Source organism: Perognathus longimembris, chromosome 2 (assembly GCF_023159225.1).
Source record: "Perognathus longimembris pacificus isolate PPM17 chromosome 2, ASM2315922v1, whole genome shotgun sequence".
NCBI classification, from domain to species: Eukaryota; Metazoa; Chordata; class Mammalia; order Rodentia; family Heteromyidae; genus Perognathus; species Perognathus longimembris.
In genome coordinates, this window is record NC_063162.1 from 44,270,958 (window position 1) to 44,291,972 (window position 21,015).

Below are 21,015 nucleotides of genomic sequence, written 5' to 3' on the forward strand. Positions count from 1 at the left end.
TACAGGTGCACATGAGGAAGAATATATTTGCACCTGCTGGGATCAAAGAACATTCTGTGACAGTCACTCAGCTTTTGAGCTAGTCTTAAGTGACAGAAAGGAGTTTGAAAGTCAGATGCATGAGGAAGTGTGCTGTAGGTAGAGTACATGGGGATGAGGATATATATATAGGTGGGAAAACCCAGGCTGTTCAGAAAGAGGCCATTGTGAACAGATGTTAGAGCTAAAGGGCAAGCAATAGGCATGACTTAGAATGAGGTAGTTTGTTTTAAAACATGATCGGGAAACAGTGATTGTTACAGAAGTTCTCAAGAACTTGCAATATGCTATTGTGACACCAAGCAACATTTCTAAAACATTTAGCCTCAGGACTCTTTTTTGCAGAATATTTAGGGCAATGACTATTTCACACAGCACAGCACATTTTTGGAAATGCTGATCTAGACCCCTCCCCCCCCCCCACATATTCAAGGGCTAAGACCAGACCCTTGGCCTACTCAGGACCATGTAGCAGAATCTGGATCAGAACTTCCCAGTTCTTTGGTCAGATTGCTGGACTCCCAGTATAGGGCTCACTTGTACTGTGAGGACTAAAGCTAAAGGAAAAGACAGTTTTTTTTAAAGTTATAGGAAACATGTCTATTATTCAGACAACAACTTTGATGCTTGATTTTCTTCCCCAGCTTTGTACAGTGGTATTTTATATTCATCTCTATGAGGGCTGATGGGGATGTCAGTGCCTGTCCAGCCTCCAGAATCTTAGGAAGATTTATTTGCCTGGAGGACAAAGAAAGGATGGTTCTACACAGCCAAATAGGGACCAGGACAGTCTATGACTCCTGTCCGTCTTCTTTGTTATTCCTTGTCCCTTTTACTACCTGGTGTGCTGGTACAGTGGTCCACTAAAAATGCCCATATCCCAGTCCTAAGATCTATGACTATGTTGCCTTACATAGAAGAAGGGACTTTAGAGATATGATCAGTTTTAAATTAGGGAGATTATTCTGGATTATCATGATGGACCCAATCTAATCATATGAGTTCTTAAAAACAAATTTCCCTCCTAGAGGCAGGAGTAACAACATGAGGGGAAATCAGGTACTACTGAGGTATAAGAAAGCTTTGCTACACTTTCTGGAAATGAAGGGGCAACATGACAGGGAATGCAGGTGGCTTTGAGTTGCAGTGGGAGGTGTATATCTGACAACCATTGAGGAAATAGGGACCTTAGTCTTCAGCACTACAAACGTAATGAATGGAGAGAGATCTGCTCCATAATCTCTAGGTAAGTGTCCAGGCTGACCAACATTGAGAACCCAAGGAGGGCACTAGCCAAGCTACCCACACTTTTAATCGGTAGACTGATAGTTTGTGGGGTTTTGTTTTTGTTTTTGCCAGTCTTGAGGCTTGGACTTAGGGCCTGTGCACTGTCGCTGGCTTCCTTTTGCTCAAGGCTAGCACTCTCTTGAGCCACAGCACCACTTCCAGCTTTTTCTGTGTATGTGGTACTGAGGAATTGAACCCAGGGCTTCATGCATGCTAGGCAAGCACTCTACCACTAAGCCACATTCCCAGCCCCCAGTTTGTGTTGTTTTAAGTCACTAAGCCTGTAGTGACTGATTCTGACAGTTGTAGAAAACCAGCATAACCTGTGGAATATTATTAATATATCCAGAATGAAAACTTCAAAGGATAAAGGGGTTAGGTTAGGGAAATGTGAACCTGAGTGTGACTCTGTTGGAATGCTTGTAATGATTACTAGTTGCCAGTAGTTCATGCCTATAAAACTAGCTATTCAGGAAGCTGAGATCTGAGAATTGAGATTCAAAGTCAGCCTGGACAGGAAAGTCTGTGAGACTCTTATCTCCAGTTAGCCATCAATGAGCCAGACGTGGAGCTGTAGCTCAAGTGTTAATACACTAGCCTAAACAGAAAAGCTCATGGACCAGTGCCCAGGCCCTGAGTTCAAGCCCCAGGACTGGCACAAGTGCATGTATGTACACACGCACACACAGACAGACAGACAGACACACACACACACGCCTATTTGAGTCATTCACTCTACCCATCCCCAGCAGAGACCAGTCCGTATTTCTATCTAAAATGATGGGTCATCTTGAAGGAACCATGCCAGAGGCTTAAAGGGCATCCCCAAGCAGGGCCATCTGTCTTCCTCCCATATCTATATGTTGTTTGATAACAAATCTTGAGGTCTGTCATGATTGGTCCAGAGCTTCTGTGACTCAACTGCTATTTGATATTAGGAGATGTGTCCCTTGAAAAAGGGGGGGAGGATAGCCAGTTTGCTAATCCAGACTGGTTGAAGTGTGAGTATAAAAGAACATCTCTAAGAACTCCATCTGTGTAACAGCCCAGTCTTCTAAGGGAAGCATTAGATTTCAGTGCAGGGCATTTCCCAGAAGGGGACTGTTGTTCCTTCCTCTGAGGTGGTCCTGGGGGGAAAGGGGGAAGGGCAATGGAGTCACGATGCAGACAGGTCTCAGGAGCAAGTCTACTTTATTGTGGAAGCACAGCAGACTATATACACTTTTTCAACTTTTTTATAATACCCTACTCACCCTAGCAACCCAATGTAACTTATTACCTTAAAGGTTGTTTACTAGGTTCTTTTGCTCAGTTCTCAAGAATGAGGAAGGTGCGGTGGTACCTGATGTGGAGGACCTCGTGGAGGAGCTAGTGACCTGGGGCAAACAACACAGTGTTCTGGGTGGTGTTAGGCCTGCAGTGTGCTGTCACACCATGTCCTTTAGGGCAGTGGCATATACTCCAAGGCCAGGCTTGCCTCCCACAGGGGACCATTTGTCTGGGAGTCCAAAATAAACATCACTGTGTTTGAGAAAGAATTTTAACTTCCCAGGCAGATAACCCAGTTACCCTCAGATCTGCAGCAAGCTCCTGAGTCCTGGCACTGTTTTGTTTCTACATGTGGTTGAGAGTGTTTGCAGTCTTTTACTTTATTAAAATGGAAAGGGAGACACAAGGCAGGGGGCTTGGTTTTGCTGCTCTGAAACCCTTATTTTCATTTTGGTTGATTTTCTGAAACTGTTGAAGTGCTAATACAATGGACCTATTTGATTAGACCTCTCCAGGTTTTAGCACTGGCTCTTTTATCTGATGTGAACACGCTATTGCAAAATGCTTTCATTTGTACAAGTTCAGGATTAATTTGGGGTTAAAAAATTTAGTGGAAATTCTGTACCGTATAAAGACTAATTTAAAATCAGCGAAGCTTCTAAGGTTACTTTGAACAAAGCATCCTCTTTTTATTTTTTTAAATTAAACCTGAGTGTATGGACAGGCTGTTTTATTTGTATTGTTGTCACCTCAAATGAATGCAGAGAATACATTTCCCACAGTGAGATTTAATCCTGGTTTCCCTAAAAGATGGTCTTAGATTTCACACATCCAGGTAATTAGCCCAGTTCCAGAGGCTCAGTTAAACCATTTAAAGGTCAGTAAAGCAGACTGCTTTCACTTAGTCATTTGTATAGGATTTAAATGTGTCAGTAGTTGAGTTTTAGTTATGAAATAATAGGATTAATTTTACGTAGAATGTATTGGTACAACAAATTCTTGTGTGAGTATATGTAGCCCAGGCTAACCTCCTTAGTATTAGGGTTACAGGCAAGGTCTACCACATCTGGCTTCAGATTTTGTGCTTTATTGACACTAAAATGTTTGGATGTGAATGCTTTCCAAAATTCCAAATACATTTTTCTTTCTTTTTTTTTTTGCCTGTCCTGGGTTTTTTTGAACTCAGGGCGTGGGCACTGTCTCTGAGCTTCTTTTGCTCAAAGTTACTAATTGAGCCACCCAAATAAATTTTTGTTTTGCACTTTTTTTTTTTTGCCAGTCCTAGGGCTTGAATGCAAGGTCTCTGCACTGCTCCTGAGCCTCTCTGTGCTCAGGGCTAGCGCTCAATACTAGTAGCCACAATGCTACTTCTAGCTTTTTCTGAGTAGTTTATTAGAGATAAGAGTCACATGAAGGGCTGAGAATGTGGCTTAGTGGTAGAGTGCTTGCTTAGGGTTTGGTTCCTTAGTATCACATAAGAAGAAAAAGCCAGAGCCAGGCGCTGGTGGCTCATGCCTATAATCCTCGCTACTTAGGAGAGCTGAGGATCATGGTTCAAAGCCAGCACAGGCAGGAAAGTCTGTGAGACTCTTATCTCCAATTAACCACCAGAAGAAAACTGCAAGTGGCGCTCTGGCTCAGGTGGTAGAGTGTTAGCCTTGAGCATAAAAAGTTCAGGGACAGTGCCCATGCCCTGAGTTCAAGCCTTAAGGATGGTCTCTCTCTCTCCTCTCTCTCTCTCTCTTTCTCACACACACACACACCACATACACACTCACTTATACTCACAGAGCCAAGGGAGAGCTTGAGGCCCCAAATTCAAGCCCCAACACTGGCATCAAAATAAACAAATAAACATACAGTTGTAAAGATGATATTTAATTTTTTTCTTGTAAAGGCATATTTTAAACTAAATATTTACTTTTTTCCTAATACCTTGTTACAGTTTTCAGATATCAAAATAAGCAAATGTGATGAACATTTTTTAAAATTTATATTTCTTGGTCTGTTGTAGGGCTTGAACTCGGGGCCTGGGCACTGCCCTAAACTCTTTTTCTTAAGGCTAATGCACTACCACTTTGAGCTACAGTCCCACTACTGGTTTTTGAGTTGTCCATTAGAGATAAGAATCTCAGGGGGACTTTTCTTCCTGTGGCTGGCTTTGAACCGCAATTCTTAGATCTCAGCCTCCTGAGTAGCTAGGATTACAAGCATGAGCCACCAACAAGCTTAGGTTTGTTTTAATTTTACTAAAGCTTCCCACTGGTAGATTTTTAGGGGAACACTGTTTCTGGATTTTCAACCAGGTTCTTCTCAGTATCATAGTTCTTGTCAGTGTCTGCTTGCTTGACTCCACCATTCCTCCTGGGTGAAAGAATCTTGGTCATGATTTGACCCTCTTGATACTTTACCTTGGAACATGAATGTTCACACCCCACAGATTGGCTAGGAAATGGCTCTGTGAACCACTTCTTTTGCTGATAGAAAACAGCCAGCAACCAAATGACTAATCCCATTCACTTAGGTGAGTATTGGAAGGATGGATAAGGTTCAAGGTCAGCCTGGGCAAAAAGTGAGACCCACATCCCCACAAATAAACCAGGCATGGTAGTACATAGCTGTAATACCAGGTGTTGATTGGAGGATCATGGTACAAGGTAAGCCCAGGCAAAAATGCAAGTTGTGTGTGTGTGTGTGTGTGTGTGTGTGTGTGTGTGTGTGTGTGTGTGTGTGTGTTGCTGATCCTGGGGCTTGAACTTGGTCTGGGTGCTGTTTTTTGCTTGAGGCTGGCATGCTATCACTTGAGCTGCAGCTCCACTAATAGATTTTTGGTGGTTAATCGGAGATAAGAGTCTCACAGACTTTCCTGTCTAGGCTGGCATCAAACTATCATCCTAAGATCTCAGCCTCTGGTAGCTAGAATTACAACAGGTGTGAGCCAGTGGCACTCAACTTCTTTCATTAAAAAAATAGTTTCTTTTAGTTCTTTGAACATGTATTGGGTACTTTGAAGTCTTTAAGTCTTATATCTGGTCCCTTTCTCTGTTTGTGTTTTGTTTTGCCTTTTGGTCCAAGATTGGGATTCAAACTAGGTATGTGATGCTTTTGCTTTATTGGCTAGCACTCTACCAACTGAGCCACACTTCCAACCCTCAAATAGTTTTTATTGCCTTTATATTTTCCTTCATATAGATCATATGTTCCCAATTCTTCGCATGTTTACTGCTGCATTTGTTTGAAACTGGATGTTTTAGGTAATATTTTATAGCAAGTATGAGTATTCTTTTTTCTTTTCTCTGTGGTTTGTATTGACTTGCTTTGTGACTTGAGGCTGTTGCAATGAAATCTATGTGCCCTGCATGGTAAAGCCTCGAATGTTGCTCCTTAGGATACAGCATTGGATAGATCCACAGTTACCTGGGCCAACAGTGGTTTTGGCAGGGCTTTCTTCATATCTTTCCCTGATCTCTGTTAAGGTGATTGTTTCAAGGAATGCTGACATACATCTGTAGTCCCAGGATATGGAGACAGGACACCATGAGTTTGAGTCCAACATGGACAAAGAGGGGCCTTACACAGGGCCTCAAAGAAAGGAAGGAAGGGGGTTGGAGGCATGGCTCAGTTGGTAGAATGCTAGCCAATGAGTGAAAGTATTTGGTACTAAATTTGAGTCCTGGTCTTAGACCAGAATATATTTTTTTAAGCGTGGGGCGGGGGGGGGGGGGGGCGGGGAGAATGTAGCCAGAAGAAAGCAGAAAAGGAAGGAAGGAAACAAGGGAGGTAAAATTGCTGCTTAAGTTGCTAATATACCACACCCATTATGTTGACTAATAACCAATGTATTGCTCCATTTTTTTTCCTTTTTTTTTCCCCAGTTGTGGTCTTGAACTCAGGGCCTGGGCACTGTCTCTGAGCTCTTTTGCTCAAGGTTAGCATTCTTACCACTTTGAGCCACAGAGTAACTTCCAGTTTTCTGGTGGATAATTGGAGACGAGTCTCACAGGGACTTTCCTGCCAGGCTGGCTTTGAACTGTGATCCTCAGATTCAGCTTCCTGAGTAGCTAGCATTGCAAGTGTGAGCCACCAGTAGCTGGCTTGCCTGCTCCATTATTTTCAACAAGGCCTGTGGGCAAATTTCTCTTTTTTGCTTTATTTTATTTTTTGCCAGTCCTTGGGCTTGGACTCAGGGTCTGAGCACTGTCCCTGGCTTCCTTTTTGCTCAAAGCTAGCTAGACTCTACCACTTGAGCCACAGTGCCACGTCCATCTTTTTCTGTTTATGTGGTGCTGAGGAATTGAACCCAGGGCTTCATGCATTCAAGGCGAGCACTCTACTGCTAAGACATATTTCCAGCCCCAAATTTTTCAATAGCTTAATTCAATTTCATTCTGGCAGGAACAGTTTGTTGGTTTGTTTTTGAGTCATCATCTTACTATGTAGCCCAACATGGACTGGCATTCACAATTCTCCTGACCGGGGTAGTTTTTATTGCAGTCTTTTAAGGTGTATTCTGACCCTTGGAATGCTCTTCTTGTCTTTGTGATCCTCTCTAGTGATCTAGAGGATCTGAGGAACTCATAGATCTGAGGAACTGTTGTTTTTAACAATGCCCTTTGCCTTGAACTTTACACAGTTTCAAGAAAAGTCAATTCCATAGAGGAGTGCTTTCACAATCGCTTAGGAGCTGCCTCTCGCTCTAGGCACATTGAACGACTACTTTGCACATTGAGAAAGTAGCCTCTAGTCTTCTTTTTTTTTTTTTTTTTTGCCAGTCCTGGGCCTTGGACTCAGGGCCTGAGCACTGTATATGTGGTGCTGGGGAATCGAACCGAGGGCTTCATGTATGCGAGGCAAGCGCTCTTGCCACTAAGCCATATCCCCAGCCCCAGCCTCTAGTCTTCTTGGCTCGCCTCTGCCAGGATGAAGGCTGTTCTGTAAAAGGGAGCTAGTATGACGACAATCAAGGCTCTGACACTCTTGGCCTGCTGCTCTTGGAACAAAATTCTACTTTATAGGTAGAGGTGTATTTGAGGAAGAAAGAACTTAATTTCTCAGCTATAATTCACCATAGCCAGCGGGCATAAATAAACACAAACTGCATGATATTAGAAGCTATGCAACTGATGAGTTATGCTAGAGAAAATCATGTGATCATCCAAACAGTAAAATGCAAGACCACCTAAAACTAGCATGGAATCAAAGGGGCCAACTGAGAGAGACACTGCTAACTATCTTTGGTCTCATTATAATGGCATTTCCATATCATTGGTCTTGCAAAATTGGCTGTCCTCATGACGCATTTGACACATAAGTAAACCTAATTCCTGGAAAATGACATAAAGGAGGTTGGAATTCCCAACCTCCTTTATAAGACCACATCATGAATTATCCTCCAATGCATGACCATTTGCATATAAGAGGATGTTCTGTCTCTTATGAAACGCACACTTTACCCTATTTGTGTTTACTTTGTGCTCGGTAATAACACTTCTAGTTCCTTACTTTGTGTTGTCTATGGATTCCTTCTGTTCCAGTCACAAGAACCTGAAAACAATGAACAGAGGTCTCAATCTGGTCCCTCTATGTTGAGACCTTCCCAGCCCTCACCATCAGCAACACTCATCAGATATGTGGCCTGCTCAATTACAGTTTGAGAGGACTGAAAAGGAGGATTGAAAACACTTGGTGGCATCCCTTAATCTTGATGGAAAACTGAGGGAGAGCGAGCTCTGACTTCTTGGTTACTGTACCCAAGGAGCTGATGTCAGCTGAGCTGGAGCTGCAGTCTGTGTGTGGCACTTGGCACAGACTCACTTTTTCTTTTCTTTTTTGTCTTACAAGATTGAGCAGCATTTCTTGACCATTTCCTCATTTGGTATATGCTCCTAGAAACTTGAACTGGTGTTTTGTACAGTAAGCACCAGCTTGGTTTTGCTGAGGAGTGGGTCTGTCATGGAGTTTTTCATCCTGCCACTTTGCAGTGCATCCAGATGAGGTATTACTCCACTATAGGAGCCTAGGAAGATCATGAAAAGGAGTTGGAAAAAACCACCAGTCAACCCTTTGGATGAGGGGATGGGTGCCCTCCAGGCATGGGACTGACAAACATCCATCTTCTGTGCTTATTATGCACAGGACCAAATGATTGCTTCTTTGTCCCTTTGTTAAAGGAGGGGGGGAAACCCTTTGCTGTTTTGGAGAGGGGGTGACAGAGATGTGTGTTCTTTCTCTACCCTTTTGGAATGTAAACACATCTCTGCAGTGGCCAGACACCAGCTTTGTGACCTAGAGATGGCCCCAAGGTCCTGGGGCTCCTATTTTCTGGAAAAAGAAACACATAGCTCTAGAGTTGGGCAAGTCTATCTATGCCCTTGTAGCTATTATTTTCTAAGGTTATGTGCACCTAGGTTTTGAGCATATTTTCCACTTGCTGCCTGTCTTCTGTGTATCTCCTGGGTTTCTCCATGGTGAGCTACTAGTAAATTTTCCATAATATGCCACTCCATTGGCCATCTACTTCTAATCAGATCAGCAGGTGCTAGGACCCAATCCACTCAGTTTCTCTCAGTCAGACTTGGCCGACTTTTGCCTATAGAAGTCCTAGGGCAGGAAGAGGTCAATCCCATTGCATAGGTCTCAGCCTCAGCCTCTAGGACTCTGGCTTTAGTCAGTTGGACAAAATGCTTTCCCACAAGGAAAGCCTGTAGCTTCCCCAAGGTGAACTGGTTCAAGTCATATACCCAGGTAGAGCTGCATATGTATGACTTACGGTAGGCCATTGTGCTAGCCTACAAAGAAGAAATTCTATTCTATGTGCTAGTTCTTCTGTGCATTTCCTCAAGTCTCTGAAAACTGTCTATGTCCAGAGATCAGTTAATGGCCACAACTAATACCAGAAGGAGCATGTGACACCCCAGGAAAAAAGAGTACATCACTTTCAGAGTCTCTGAGTTGGACATGAAGCTGCTCAAGTGTTACCACTTGGTGGCTCTGGGTCCATGTGCTTAATGCTCCATAGCAGAGAAGTTGCTGGGAAGGAAATCAGGTCCTTCAAGGCCGGGCAACCTGGGAGATGAGTAGACCCATTGTCTCCACTCACTTTGAGTCCTCCAAGTGTCACCTTATAGAGCACAGGACTGGCAACCTGCTACATGCAGGTGGTCTCCATCTAGGTTTCAGGCTGTACTTTTCCTTGCCCAATTTCCCCCCCTCAGACTGGCACTTCCCAATCCACCTTGGTCTCCTGGGCCTAGTTAGAAACATACTGCTTTCCCACCAGCTGAATATCGTAGCAGCTTACATGCTTTGTGTTAGCTGATACACAGGATTAAAGCCTAAGGGAAGACATTCTTTATTCTGGTATAACCTGAAGGTCACCAGGTGTTCTGGGTTCTGTAAAGAAAGGTGATGGGCTGGGAATATGGCGCCTAGTGGCAAGAGTGCTTGCCTCGTATACATGAAGCCCTAGGTTCGATTTCTCAGCACCACATATGTAGAAAAGGCCAGAAGTGGCACTGTGGTTCAAGTGGCAGAGTGCTAGCCTTGAGCAAAAAGGAAGCCAGGGATAGTGCTCAGGCCCTGAGTTCAAGGCCCAGGACTGGCAAAAAAAAAAAAAAAAGAAAAAAGAAAAAAGAAAGGTGACTTAGCATTTAGCATTTTAATCATTTAGATATGGCTTCTCCTTGGAACGTGGACTGCTTGGGCTGGAGCTTTAGCTCAGAGGTGGAGCACTTGCCTAGCTTTGCCAGGATCCCCACACCACTCCCATTTCACCATCACCATCACCCTAGCACACCCTTCAGAGAGAGAATGCCAGGGAAAGGGAGGAGAGGCAGCTCTGCAAAGGCATGCACACTCCCTACCCCCACCACACACAAGAGGCAGACCCTGTTCCATAGGGACAAAGGTCTCTGAATGTGACCTCTTACTTTCTCCATCCATGGGTAAGTTTTGGTGTTCCTCACCTTCAGACCAAGGAATGCAGCTGATTTGGTTTTGGCTCTCGAGAAGCTTTTCAGGCCATCCTGACTGCTGCTAGCACCCCTGTCTACTGTGTGGAGTCCATGTTAGTGGAAAATGCAATCCTTGCTCTGTGTGGTCAGCTGTCAGGTAGCAGTACACAGTAGTGTACAGAGAGTAGTTTGGAAGCAGGATTCCTGCAGGGAGGGGCTTGGGAGAGCAAGGAAGTGTTTTCCTGTAGTGGCAGAGGGTTCCAGGTTGCAGATTCTGAAGAACCCAGCTCAGTAATCCTGTCACCCCACCCCATCCTCCAGAGTCTAGAGTTTGCTAGGCTGGAAGGACACTTGCTCTTTGCTTTTCCTCCATGGCTCCCAGATCTGTGGGTCCCATTGGTCCCATTTCACAGGCTTTGCTCAGTCACCCTCTCCTCTCAGCCAGACCTTTCTTCTAGAAGGTTTGGGTAAGCTGCTTTATGGCACATATTTCCACATTTAAGACAGACTTTGATTTGCATTCTCGTTTGCTGCATGTTCTTGTTTCTTGCTTTTGTTGCTGGGATCTTTGTGTGGGGGCAACCCCGTCTTTGTGTTTAGGGAGATTGTGTTCCTTTTGTGTGAAGATCATCTTATCTGTGTGGCAGGTGAGCTAGAGTCTGGGTTAATCTGAATTTGAGCTCTGTAGGAATGGGGACATTCTTGGGGCCTTGGTTCACTGGGATGTCCTCAAAGGCAGAGAATCTGGGTGGTTATTATTGTCTGCGTTGTGGAACCTGTGCAGCTACCCTTGAGCATTTTGGGCCCCTGACATGTCAGTGTGTGTTGGGCAGGCCTATCAGCTCCACCGTGTGCTATCAGAGTGGCCACAGTGCTTCTGTGAAGTGACAGCTTTCAGAGGCTTGGTGATTTGGGGGGTACACCTCCCCTGTGGCTGTGTACACTCACCAGTGCTGTTGAACTGAATGAAGGCTTTGTGGGGTTTTGTGGGTCAGGTGAATGAGTGAGCCATTTCCATGCATCACATCAGGCTGCTCACAGGAAGGCATTTTCTCAGAATTTAAAGGGACTCGGGTGTGAATCTCTCAATCCCCTTCTGGGTAACTGATTTGGGGTTACTGTTGGGGGAGAAAGAGTGATACATGGTGTCCTGGAGAATTACTCTGGTGGAATTCTGAGTTTCAAAGTTTTTGCAAGTGGCTTCTGTTCCCTTCCCTCTCCCTAGCCCTTCCCTTCTTGTCCTGCTCCTGACCCAGTGCAAGACCTAGGTGGGGGCTCAGCTGTGTGTGCTGACAGCTGCATTGAAGAGCCAGGTGCCTCCCTGGGCTTCCTGGCACAGGAGGAAGCAAGGTGTGAGGGCTTGGAGTCACAATAGCAGGTGATGATTGAATGGCCTCTGTGAGATCCATAACATACCAATTCCAAGACTCTGCACCAGCCGGAGAGGCCCAACGGGAACTTCCATGTACCAGGAGGGGACCCAAAGTCCCATCTAACTCCATCTCTGGAGCGACTGTCTGGGCCCTACTTGTGATTCCACCTTCCTCCCCTCTCTCATTTATGTAGAAATCCCATTGCTGGCACAGTCATCAGTGACCCTGGGAGAACACCCATCCTGGGCATCTGGGTGTGTTGCGGGCAAGTCCCCAGCCTTTCTGATTTATTTCCACAGTCCCCATCCCCACAGAGGGGTGTCTTTCCATGGTGTTGAGTGTGAGTTCTTCCTGCTCACTGAGTAAGGCAACACCATCTGATTTCAGCTTGGCAGAGCAGAAACCACCACAGGCATTCATGTGCCATGCCACAGGGACAGCTTGTGAATCTAAGCCCTCTCCTTGCCACTGTCCCCCACAGGCCTGTGACTTTTCCTTGCATTAGCCAGCAGAAGGGCCTAGCTGTTCCCTTCACCCATGCCAAGATGGAAGGGCATTAAGACAAATCTCCTTTCATCTGTCAATGACAGAATGAGCTGTCTTGCAAGAATGTCTCATCTGAGCTCATTGGCAAAGTTAAGGGCTGCTTTTGATCAAGGCAGATGTTCTAAGGTTGTACCTTGTCCTGGAGACTGTTCCTTTCCATGCTGGCTTGTGTTCTGCCTTTCCTTTGGGAAGAATATGAAGCTCTGCACTGAGGCTTGTTCTGTTTCCCCACATTCAGACCTATATGCTATAATTTCTAATTTCCATTTGGGTAATTAAAAATCCAGAGTTTTTGGTAACTTAGTTCCATTTTGTTTTAAGTTTCCCTTTTCTTTCTTCTGTGTAGGTGGGATCACATGTTTGTATTACCATTTTGGGTAGGAACTTTTTCTCTTCCATGTCCCTCCTGTTGTGCCCTTTCCCATGAGGTGAGTTAAGAATGTACTTGAGTTAACAAATTGGAGTAAATCAGAAAGTAAAACTACTTTAGTTGGCACAGACCTTTTTTTCTGGGCATTCTCATTGGTAATGGAGAAGAAGATCCTATGGTCAGAGAAGCCCAGTCTTAAGTCTCCTAGGGCAAATTTATGGCCACTGCTAGAAAATACCAGATATAGTCCATAGGCCCATAGATGGTAATGCAAGGTGAATAATGAGCCAAAATAAAAGGAAATTGGTGACCATTATAATTATAACACTATTAAAATAGAAAAATACTATTTGAAAAACAAAAAAAAGGAGGAAAGCATTAAAGAAGCCACTAGAACCAGGGAAGACTCTAGCCATAGGATATTCTATGGCAAAGAAGATCCCATGGTCAAAAAGACCCCTGACATTTCTCGCTCGACCAGGCAGGGGACTGCAGAAGAGTATCACAGTAAGTTTTGGGTGCTCTGTATATCTTGGCAAGAAGTAACTAAAGGAGGCCCAAGGGCAAAAGCAAGTCCAATGTTCCTGGAAGGAAATGGCTGGGCGTGATAATTGTTACAGTGAAAGAAAATGCTGGCATTAATTGACTAAAAAAAGGAAGCAAACTGCCAGCATAAGGTGTTTTTCTTTTTTCTAGAAGTCTTCATCGTGTTTATGGAAGATGCCTTTAGGTCCTCTTCTAAAGAAACCACATTTTTCCTCAACTTTGGTGATGTTGTGGATTACATAAGAACAAGTCTCACAATCCCAGCGTTCTGTCTGCTCCTGTAGTCCAGGGATATTGTAGGCTCTTGTCATTCAGCACCAGAGCCTGGGGACTGGTTGCTTAGTATTAATCTATAGCTATCTCGGAGTGATTTTAGTTACCATTGTAGGATTGGCAGCTGAAGGGACTGCCCTGGACTTACTGGAGGTCTTTAGCTTTTTCTTGTGAAAAGGTTTTTTTTTTTTTTTAATGTGTTGTGAAAAGGTTTTAATATTCTTACTTGTCAATGAAAATCTGTTCACGTGCTACGTATATTTAATTTTCCTTATAGTGTTTTTAAAATTATCCCCTCCCCATAGCATACTTTAAAAGGCCCTGAGTTCAAGCCCCAGGACTGGCAAAGAAACAAAACAAAACAAAGAGTCCATCTAAACTCATCATTTCTGTCATTGTAACTTGGAAATTAATAAATCAATCAAATCCTTTTGGGCTATAGCAAGAAATAAAATGATCCAAAATCTCTGGCAAAAAATCGTTTCAGGGGCTGGGAATGTGGCTTAGTGGTAGAGGGCTTGCCTAGCATGCATGAAGCCCTGGGTTCAATTCCTCAGCACCACATAAACAGAAAAAGCCGCAAGTGGCACTGTGGGTTAAGTGGTAGAGTGTTAGCCTAGAGCAGAAAGAAGCCAGGGACAGTGCTCATGCCCTGAGTTCAAGCCCCAGGACTGGCAAAAAAAAAAAAAAAAAGTTGTTGCAGAAAATTTATCAGACACAAATGGCCTTAACTCTCTCAGTTTGTTTCATTGGTGTTTGTATTTTCTATTGTTTTTCTCTTCCTGAGGCAGCCCAGAGAACTATGTAAACAGAGTGAGCAATGCTGTCTTCTGTTCACTCTGTGTGGCCCACAGTCTCTCTGTAACCTTCTCATCCCTACTTTAGTTCCAGGGTCAAAGAACCAGAGCTGGCCTAAACTTAAAGGAGCTCTTTAATTACTGCTTAGCAATTGAGGATAACGTCAAGAAGCTGGCATTCTATTGTGAAATCTGGTTGTATCAATAACTTTCTGTACATCTCTTCTGCACAGAAAGTTGTTTTTTGTTACAATAACTGAAGTAGTACAGCAGTAACTAAAACAGACCATTGCTATAACTTGGAAATGCTCCCCAACTCAGTCACAAAGGTTCCCTTGTTTGTGTATTCTACTTTCTTGCACAAAGAAAACTTGATTTATGCACCTGAAGGATGTATCTTAGCAACGGAGGTGAGGGAAATGTACTGAGAACCTCTTTCTAAGTTTTGTCTAGGTAAAGCTTTGTAGACGATATAAAGCAACTTAGCACATTTTCTACAGTACAATTTGCATTAATTTGCAGTATAATTTGTATTAATTTTAAGAAGGTACAAAAAGGCAATTGCTCTTCCTTGCTGGCAGTAGATTTGTTTACTCATAGAAGATACATCCTCACAACATGATAAGAATTAGGAAAAAGTTTTAAGAGTTTCTTTGGACTTAGTATTGTTAGGATACTTTTTTGCTTTTGTTAAAAAAAGTTGTTTATGGCTTTAAAAATTCTGTTTCCCCCCCCCCATACATTTCTGGTTAAAATTGTTTGGGGCCTAAAAATATATGAATTTTTTTTCATACATTTCTGATTGTTAACTAAAGGTAGTGATTTTGGGGATAAAAGCTAACTTCTATTTTGACTGTTGTTTTTTTTTTGTTGTTTTGTTTTTGTTGTTTTTTTCTGGTACTGGGGATTGAACTCAGGACGTTGTACTTGCTAGGCAAGTCTTTTGCCACTTAGCTATATCCCAGCTAATTTCTATTTTGAATTAAAGAGATTCATAAAGTGAATATGGACCTTTCTCTCAGCCCCATGAGAAATTTGACTTTTTTTTTCTTGAAACAAGGAAACAAACTAACGGGTTGAAGAAGAATATAGGTTGTTTAAATTTTAGCTCAGTAGTGAAATGGAGACGAGAGCTTCTGTTTCACCGATGTAGGAATGTGGTGCCATGACAGGTGCACAGGGTAGTGTATGGACTTGATCTGTGGTCAGTTGTAGGCTCTACCCTCCATTTCTTCCCCAGTACTCTAGTCATTTTAAGTGTAGGGACCTTCTCCCTTGTGTTAAATGAATTATCCATTGTCCCTCTGCAATGGGGATGGGCAATCAAGATCCCATGCAAGGAAAAAAGTTTTTGGGGAGGTGAGAAAAAAAGTTAACAAAAAATGATTGATGGGCTGGGGATATGGCCTAGTGGCAAGAGTGCATGCCTCGTATACAGGAAGCCCTGGGTTCGATTCCCCAGCACCACGTATACAGAAAACGGCCAGAAGTGGCGCTGTGGCTCAAGAGGCAGAGTGCTAGCCTTGAGCAAAAAGAAGCCAGGGACAGTGCTCAGGCCCTGAGTCCAAGGCCCAGGACTGACCCCCCCCACCAAAAAAAGAAAGAAAAAATGATTGATTTTAAGCAAAGCACATAAAATATTACAGAAGTATTAACATTTAAATTTCTACCTAAATTTTATATTTTTGTGTGCTTAAAGAAGAAAGTGGAAGAGAAATTAATGTTGCAGAGGTAATAAAGAAAGGCAGAGATGAGAAACGAGGCTAGTTATCCTTAGCTCAGGTGAGATTTTCAAGTGGAGTGTGAGAATGTGAATAGTTCAGTCACCACCTATCATCTAATGCAATGCTAATTAAGCAAGTAGCCATTCACCCTAGCTTGTGTGAGCCAGGCTATAGACCTAAGAGTTTAATTTATCTGGTGGGATTGTCAGCCTACAGAAGTACAGCCTTCCAAGGCCTCAGATTCCCCAGTATGCTGGATGAAGAAGCGTAAGTAAACAAGGGATCAAAACATATTATAACGTCTACTTATCAATATCCTAGTCACAGGTACACAGACAGTACTGTGGGCTGTTTGACAGCCTTGGCAGTAGCTCTTAACAGACCTCACCCAACCCACTACCTTCCTTTTTCTACAACCATTCATTATACTGATCTCTCCACAGTCAAGGGGGGTTAAACGCAGGGCACAGCCACATTTTCTCCATCATATAACTTCCTTCTGGCTGCACTTGACTCCTCTGCAATCCCAAGGGCCATATTTTAATTGCTATCGTTAGGCACAGTAACCCTCTACCACCCAGATAGCTCTTTCGACTTTCAATCTCAGTCTTGGACGTCCCCTGGGAAGTTGTTAGAAATGCAGCATCACAGGCTCTGAATCAGAATCTACATTACAGTAGCAAGATTTCCTGGTGATTCTCATATGCACATTAAAGTTCAAGAAGCCTGTGCTGGCCATGCTTTTCTATTCCATATTGTCACCTGCCCTCTAGAAGCAAGGATTAACTCATCTCCACATTCCTATTTCCTTCAGGTTTGCATTTTCCTATTTTGTTAATCAAAAGAAAAAACATTTGTTGAAACCAGAAGTCTTTCAGCATCAGCATATCTGATTAGAACAAGTCATTACTCAGCAAAGCAATATATATAAAATCTCAGAAAAAGGAATAGGCCGGCTGTGGTGGTGCATACCTGGTCCCATCACTCAAGCATCTGAGTGAGGCAAGATTGCAAATTTGAGACCTGCCTGGGTTACATAGTGAGACCTTGTCTCAAAAAAATAAAAGCAACTTGAGAACAAATCAGCCTGTACAGAATTGAATGGATAATACAGAGGATAGCAAAAAGTCATACGCAAAGAAAACTGTGTCCCCACAAGCCTGGAGGGAAGGGCGTAAATTTCCAAATCCTGGTTCCCACATCCCTGAAACATGATTCTTTAAGTTGCCGCATAAAGATCTCACTGCTGGCTCCTTTTAAGTCTTGAGCCACATCTCACCCAAGTCCAAAGCAGTGTATGACCCCCCAAATGAGAAAACAGCAGAATATGCATGGTTCTCCACTTCCTTCTCCTCCTCTGGCATAGGAATGCTAAAGCAGGACCTTAGGATTCCTTTTCTGGCTGTACTTAGTTTTTGTCAAGCTGACTTGTGGAGCATTGTCTGGCCATTTATCCCAGATTATCAAAGACCAAAATTTGGTTTGTAGATAGCTTTTGTGTCTGTATCTCTACCTGTCTATAGTTGGAGGGTGTTTGGATGAGGGAATTGCAAGGTTCAGAGTAGTCTGGTTTTATGCAACTGGCTGCAGAGTAACTGTCTTTAAGCTATCTGTGGTCCAGTTATTTCTGCCAGGTCTGTGGACTCTGTAGAGTACATTTCTTTCCTATTGAGCTCATTGGGAGGCAAGTGTGACTTGCCTAGTGACCTTGTTCCACATGTTTAGCTGGTGCCCAGAACTAGTTATCAGTCCTGGGGTTGAACTCAAGACCTTGTACTTGCCAGATAGGCACTCTTACCACTTGTATTTATGCCCTGTCAACTTGGACCACAATCCTTCCAATCTCCCCTCCCGAGCAGCTAGGATTATAGGTGTGAGCCACTACACTTGGGCTTCAGGAAGTTAAGATTTTCTAAGCCTCCTGGATCCAGCTATGTTATATTCATCCTCCGCAAGTTACTGGCCAATGACCACGTGCTTGCTGACCCTCACTGACACAGCAAGGGAGACCTCTTTGCTGTCAGCAAGAGGGTTGCCATTGGCCATCGTAATGTAAATTAGCTCTCTAGCTACTGGAGTGCATAGGCCAAGGGTCTTGAAGACCCTGGAATCAAACTTGGGTGTCAGTCCTGGGGTTGGTTTTAACCTAGAGAGCTCTAATCTGCTCACAGCTGGGGTGGCAATATTGTCATGACATGGCCTTTTGCATGTATAGATTTGGTTCTGTGTTAGGATGGAGGACATCTCTTAGCTCTTGTAGTTTGAAAGTTTTACATTTGTCTTTGTCCTCTATCATTTAAACCATCTGTTTTTTGTTTTGTTTTGTTTTTTTTAGAAAATTTCAGAAGCATCTGAATAGCTTCTGCTGTCAGTTTATTTCTGTGGTATCCATGACAGATGTTGTGACCTCTTTCAAAGGCTTGTTTGTTTCTTCCAAGGGCCAAGTGGTCAACTGGTTCATCTCTGGTAATGCCTTGAGGAGCTATAAGGTTTAGATGCTGTGCATGTGTTCTAACCCCTTGAGGTGGGTCTGCATGTCTGAATCAGTTTCTTTGATTTATACTTGGCACTTTATGATCAAAGTCCCTAAGAACAAAGTGAGCTTCCATAATGAGTTGATCTTGGCTTCTGAAGAGCCAAAGGACTTGGGTGAAGATTGCAAATTCTAAAGTGAGGGCTGAGAAACACCCTAACTTATTCCTAACCGTATTCCTAACCCTAACATATTCCTTTGTATTTTCTAGTATACCTCAAGAATAGCTTCCCAAAGCCCTTTCCTCATCATTTTATCCTCCCTTGCTTGCCCTTTTCCCCAAATTTACAGAGATTAGATGACAGTGCTGTAGATATACACCCACTGTTCCTTGTTCAAGTCTCAGATAAGTACTTTCCTCCATCTTAAAGCTAATTCCAGCTGGCACACTAGCTACTCAGGAGGCTGAGATCTGAGGATCACAGTTCAAAGCCATCCTGGGCAAGAAAGCTCATGATACTCTTATTTCCAATTAACCACCAAAAATCTAGAAGTGGAGCTGTGGCTCAAGTGGTAGAGTCCTATCCTTAAGTAAGAAGTGTAGCAGATAGTGCTCAGACCCTGAGTTCAAATCCAGTGTACCAAAATCATACGCAGTAACCATGTAGGGTATGCCACAGGAAATTCACCTAGAACTTTAAAGATAAAGTCAACAGTAGAATCCTCCTGTGTCCTTCTCTTGGAGTTGTTTTTGCTTATTGTCTTATATGATCATGTGTACATAGCTGTTGAGCTATTGATCCACTGATAGGTTTATTCTAGACCTTTTTATGTTTAGTAGTTGTTTAGATACATAATGTAAAGTTGCTGACCCAAACATCCTCACTTACATTTTTTTAAATCTCTATTTAGGTGATGTTTTTCCAGTGCAAATGAACTCCATAGAACAATCTCAGTTTGTGCCCTTGGCTGAAGTTGTTTGCTGTGCTATATCTGATATGAATGCAGCTCAGATTGTAGTAACACAGGAATCACTTTTGGAGCATTTGATGAAGCATTATCCAGGTAAGCAGTTTTTTTTTCTCTTTGTAGCTTATGCATTTGGTTTCTGTTTATAATCTTAGACACAGATACTCTGGATGGTATCCATATTTTATTCTACAGAGTCTTATGTCAGAACACTTCCAGAAAAAGTCCTGCCTCAACACATTTGATAAGGGTATTATTTCCTTTACTTTCTAAGCACACTTCTCAAAAGGCAGTAAATAAGACTTTTAAAAAATGGAGTGAAGGGGCTGGGGATATAGCCTAGTGGCAAGAGTGCCTGCCTCGGATACACGAGGCCCTAGGTTCGATTCCCCAGCACCACATATACAGAAAACAGCCAGAAGCGGCGCTGTGGCTCAAGTGGCGGAGTGCTAGCCTTGAGCGGGAAGAAGCCAGGGACAGTGCTCAGGCCCTGAGTCCAAGGCCCAGGACTGGCCAAAAAAAAAAAAAAAAAAAAATGGAGTGAAAAAGAAAAAAAAATGTCTCTCTTTAATTCCCATTTTTCGACTACCACTTCCTAGAGGTGACAGTTGTATTTTTTGTAGTTCTTATTTATGCTATTATAAATTGTATTTTGGGGGAGGGGGAAATGGCAGTACTAAGGTTTAAGCTTAGGGCCTGGAGCTTGTTAGGTAGGCACTCTACCACTTGAACCACTCTTCCACACCAAAAAATTGTATTTGAACAATATATATAAAATGTTAAAGATATATATATATATGCATATATATCCCTTTTATAATAAATGGGATCATTTTATATATTCTGTGCTTTTTCTTAGAAAAACAAGTCATGAGACAGCGTTTTTTTTTAAATTTTCCATATTTGCTTATCCAGAATACTTTTCAGCCAGGTGAGGTAGCTCAAGCCTGTAACACTAGCTACTTAGGAGGCTGAGATAAGGAAGATTCAAGTTTGAGGCCACCTTGGGCAAAAAGTTTGCAAGACCCAGTTTTAATCAATGGTGGTGGATGCATTCTTGTCATCTTAACTACATAGAAAAGCATAAGTAGGATCGTGGTCCCACCTGAGCAAAAAGGGACACTATTTGAAAAATAAGGCAAAAAGGTCTGGAGGATTAACTCAGACCTGGAATCCTAAGCTACTTAGAAGACTGAGATATGGGGATCTAGGTTTGAAGCCAGCCTGGGCAGGTAAGTCTATGAGACTCATCCCCAATAAACTACCAGAAGAGCTGGAAATGGAGCTATGGCTCAAGTGGTAGAATGCAAGCCTTAAGCAAAAAGAAGCTCAGGGACAGGTCCCAGGCCCTGAGTTCAAGCCCCAGGACTGGCATAAGAAAAAGTGGGGTTCTGGGT

General features: G+C 43.1%; 1 protein-coding gene across 1 annotated transcript in view; it reads left to right on the forward strand.

The window, feature by feature from the left end:
• The window catches only part of Stox1 (storkhead box 1), a 57,159-nt gene that overhangs the window by 26,240 nt on the left and 9,904 nt on the right, over positions 1-21,015 (forward strand). Inside the window, exon 2 of the mRNA XM_048338905.1 lies at positions 19,562-19,714. Coding sequence (XP_048194862.1) covers positions 19,562-19,714 — 153 coding nt within the window. The remainder of the gene's footprint in view (positions 1-19,561; positions 19,715-21,015) is intronic.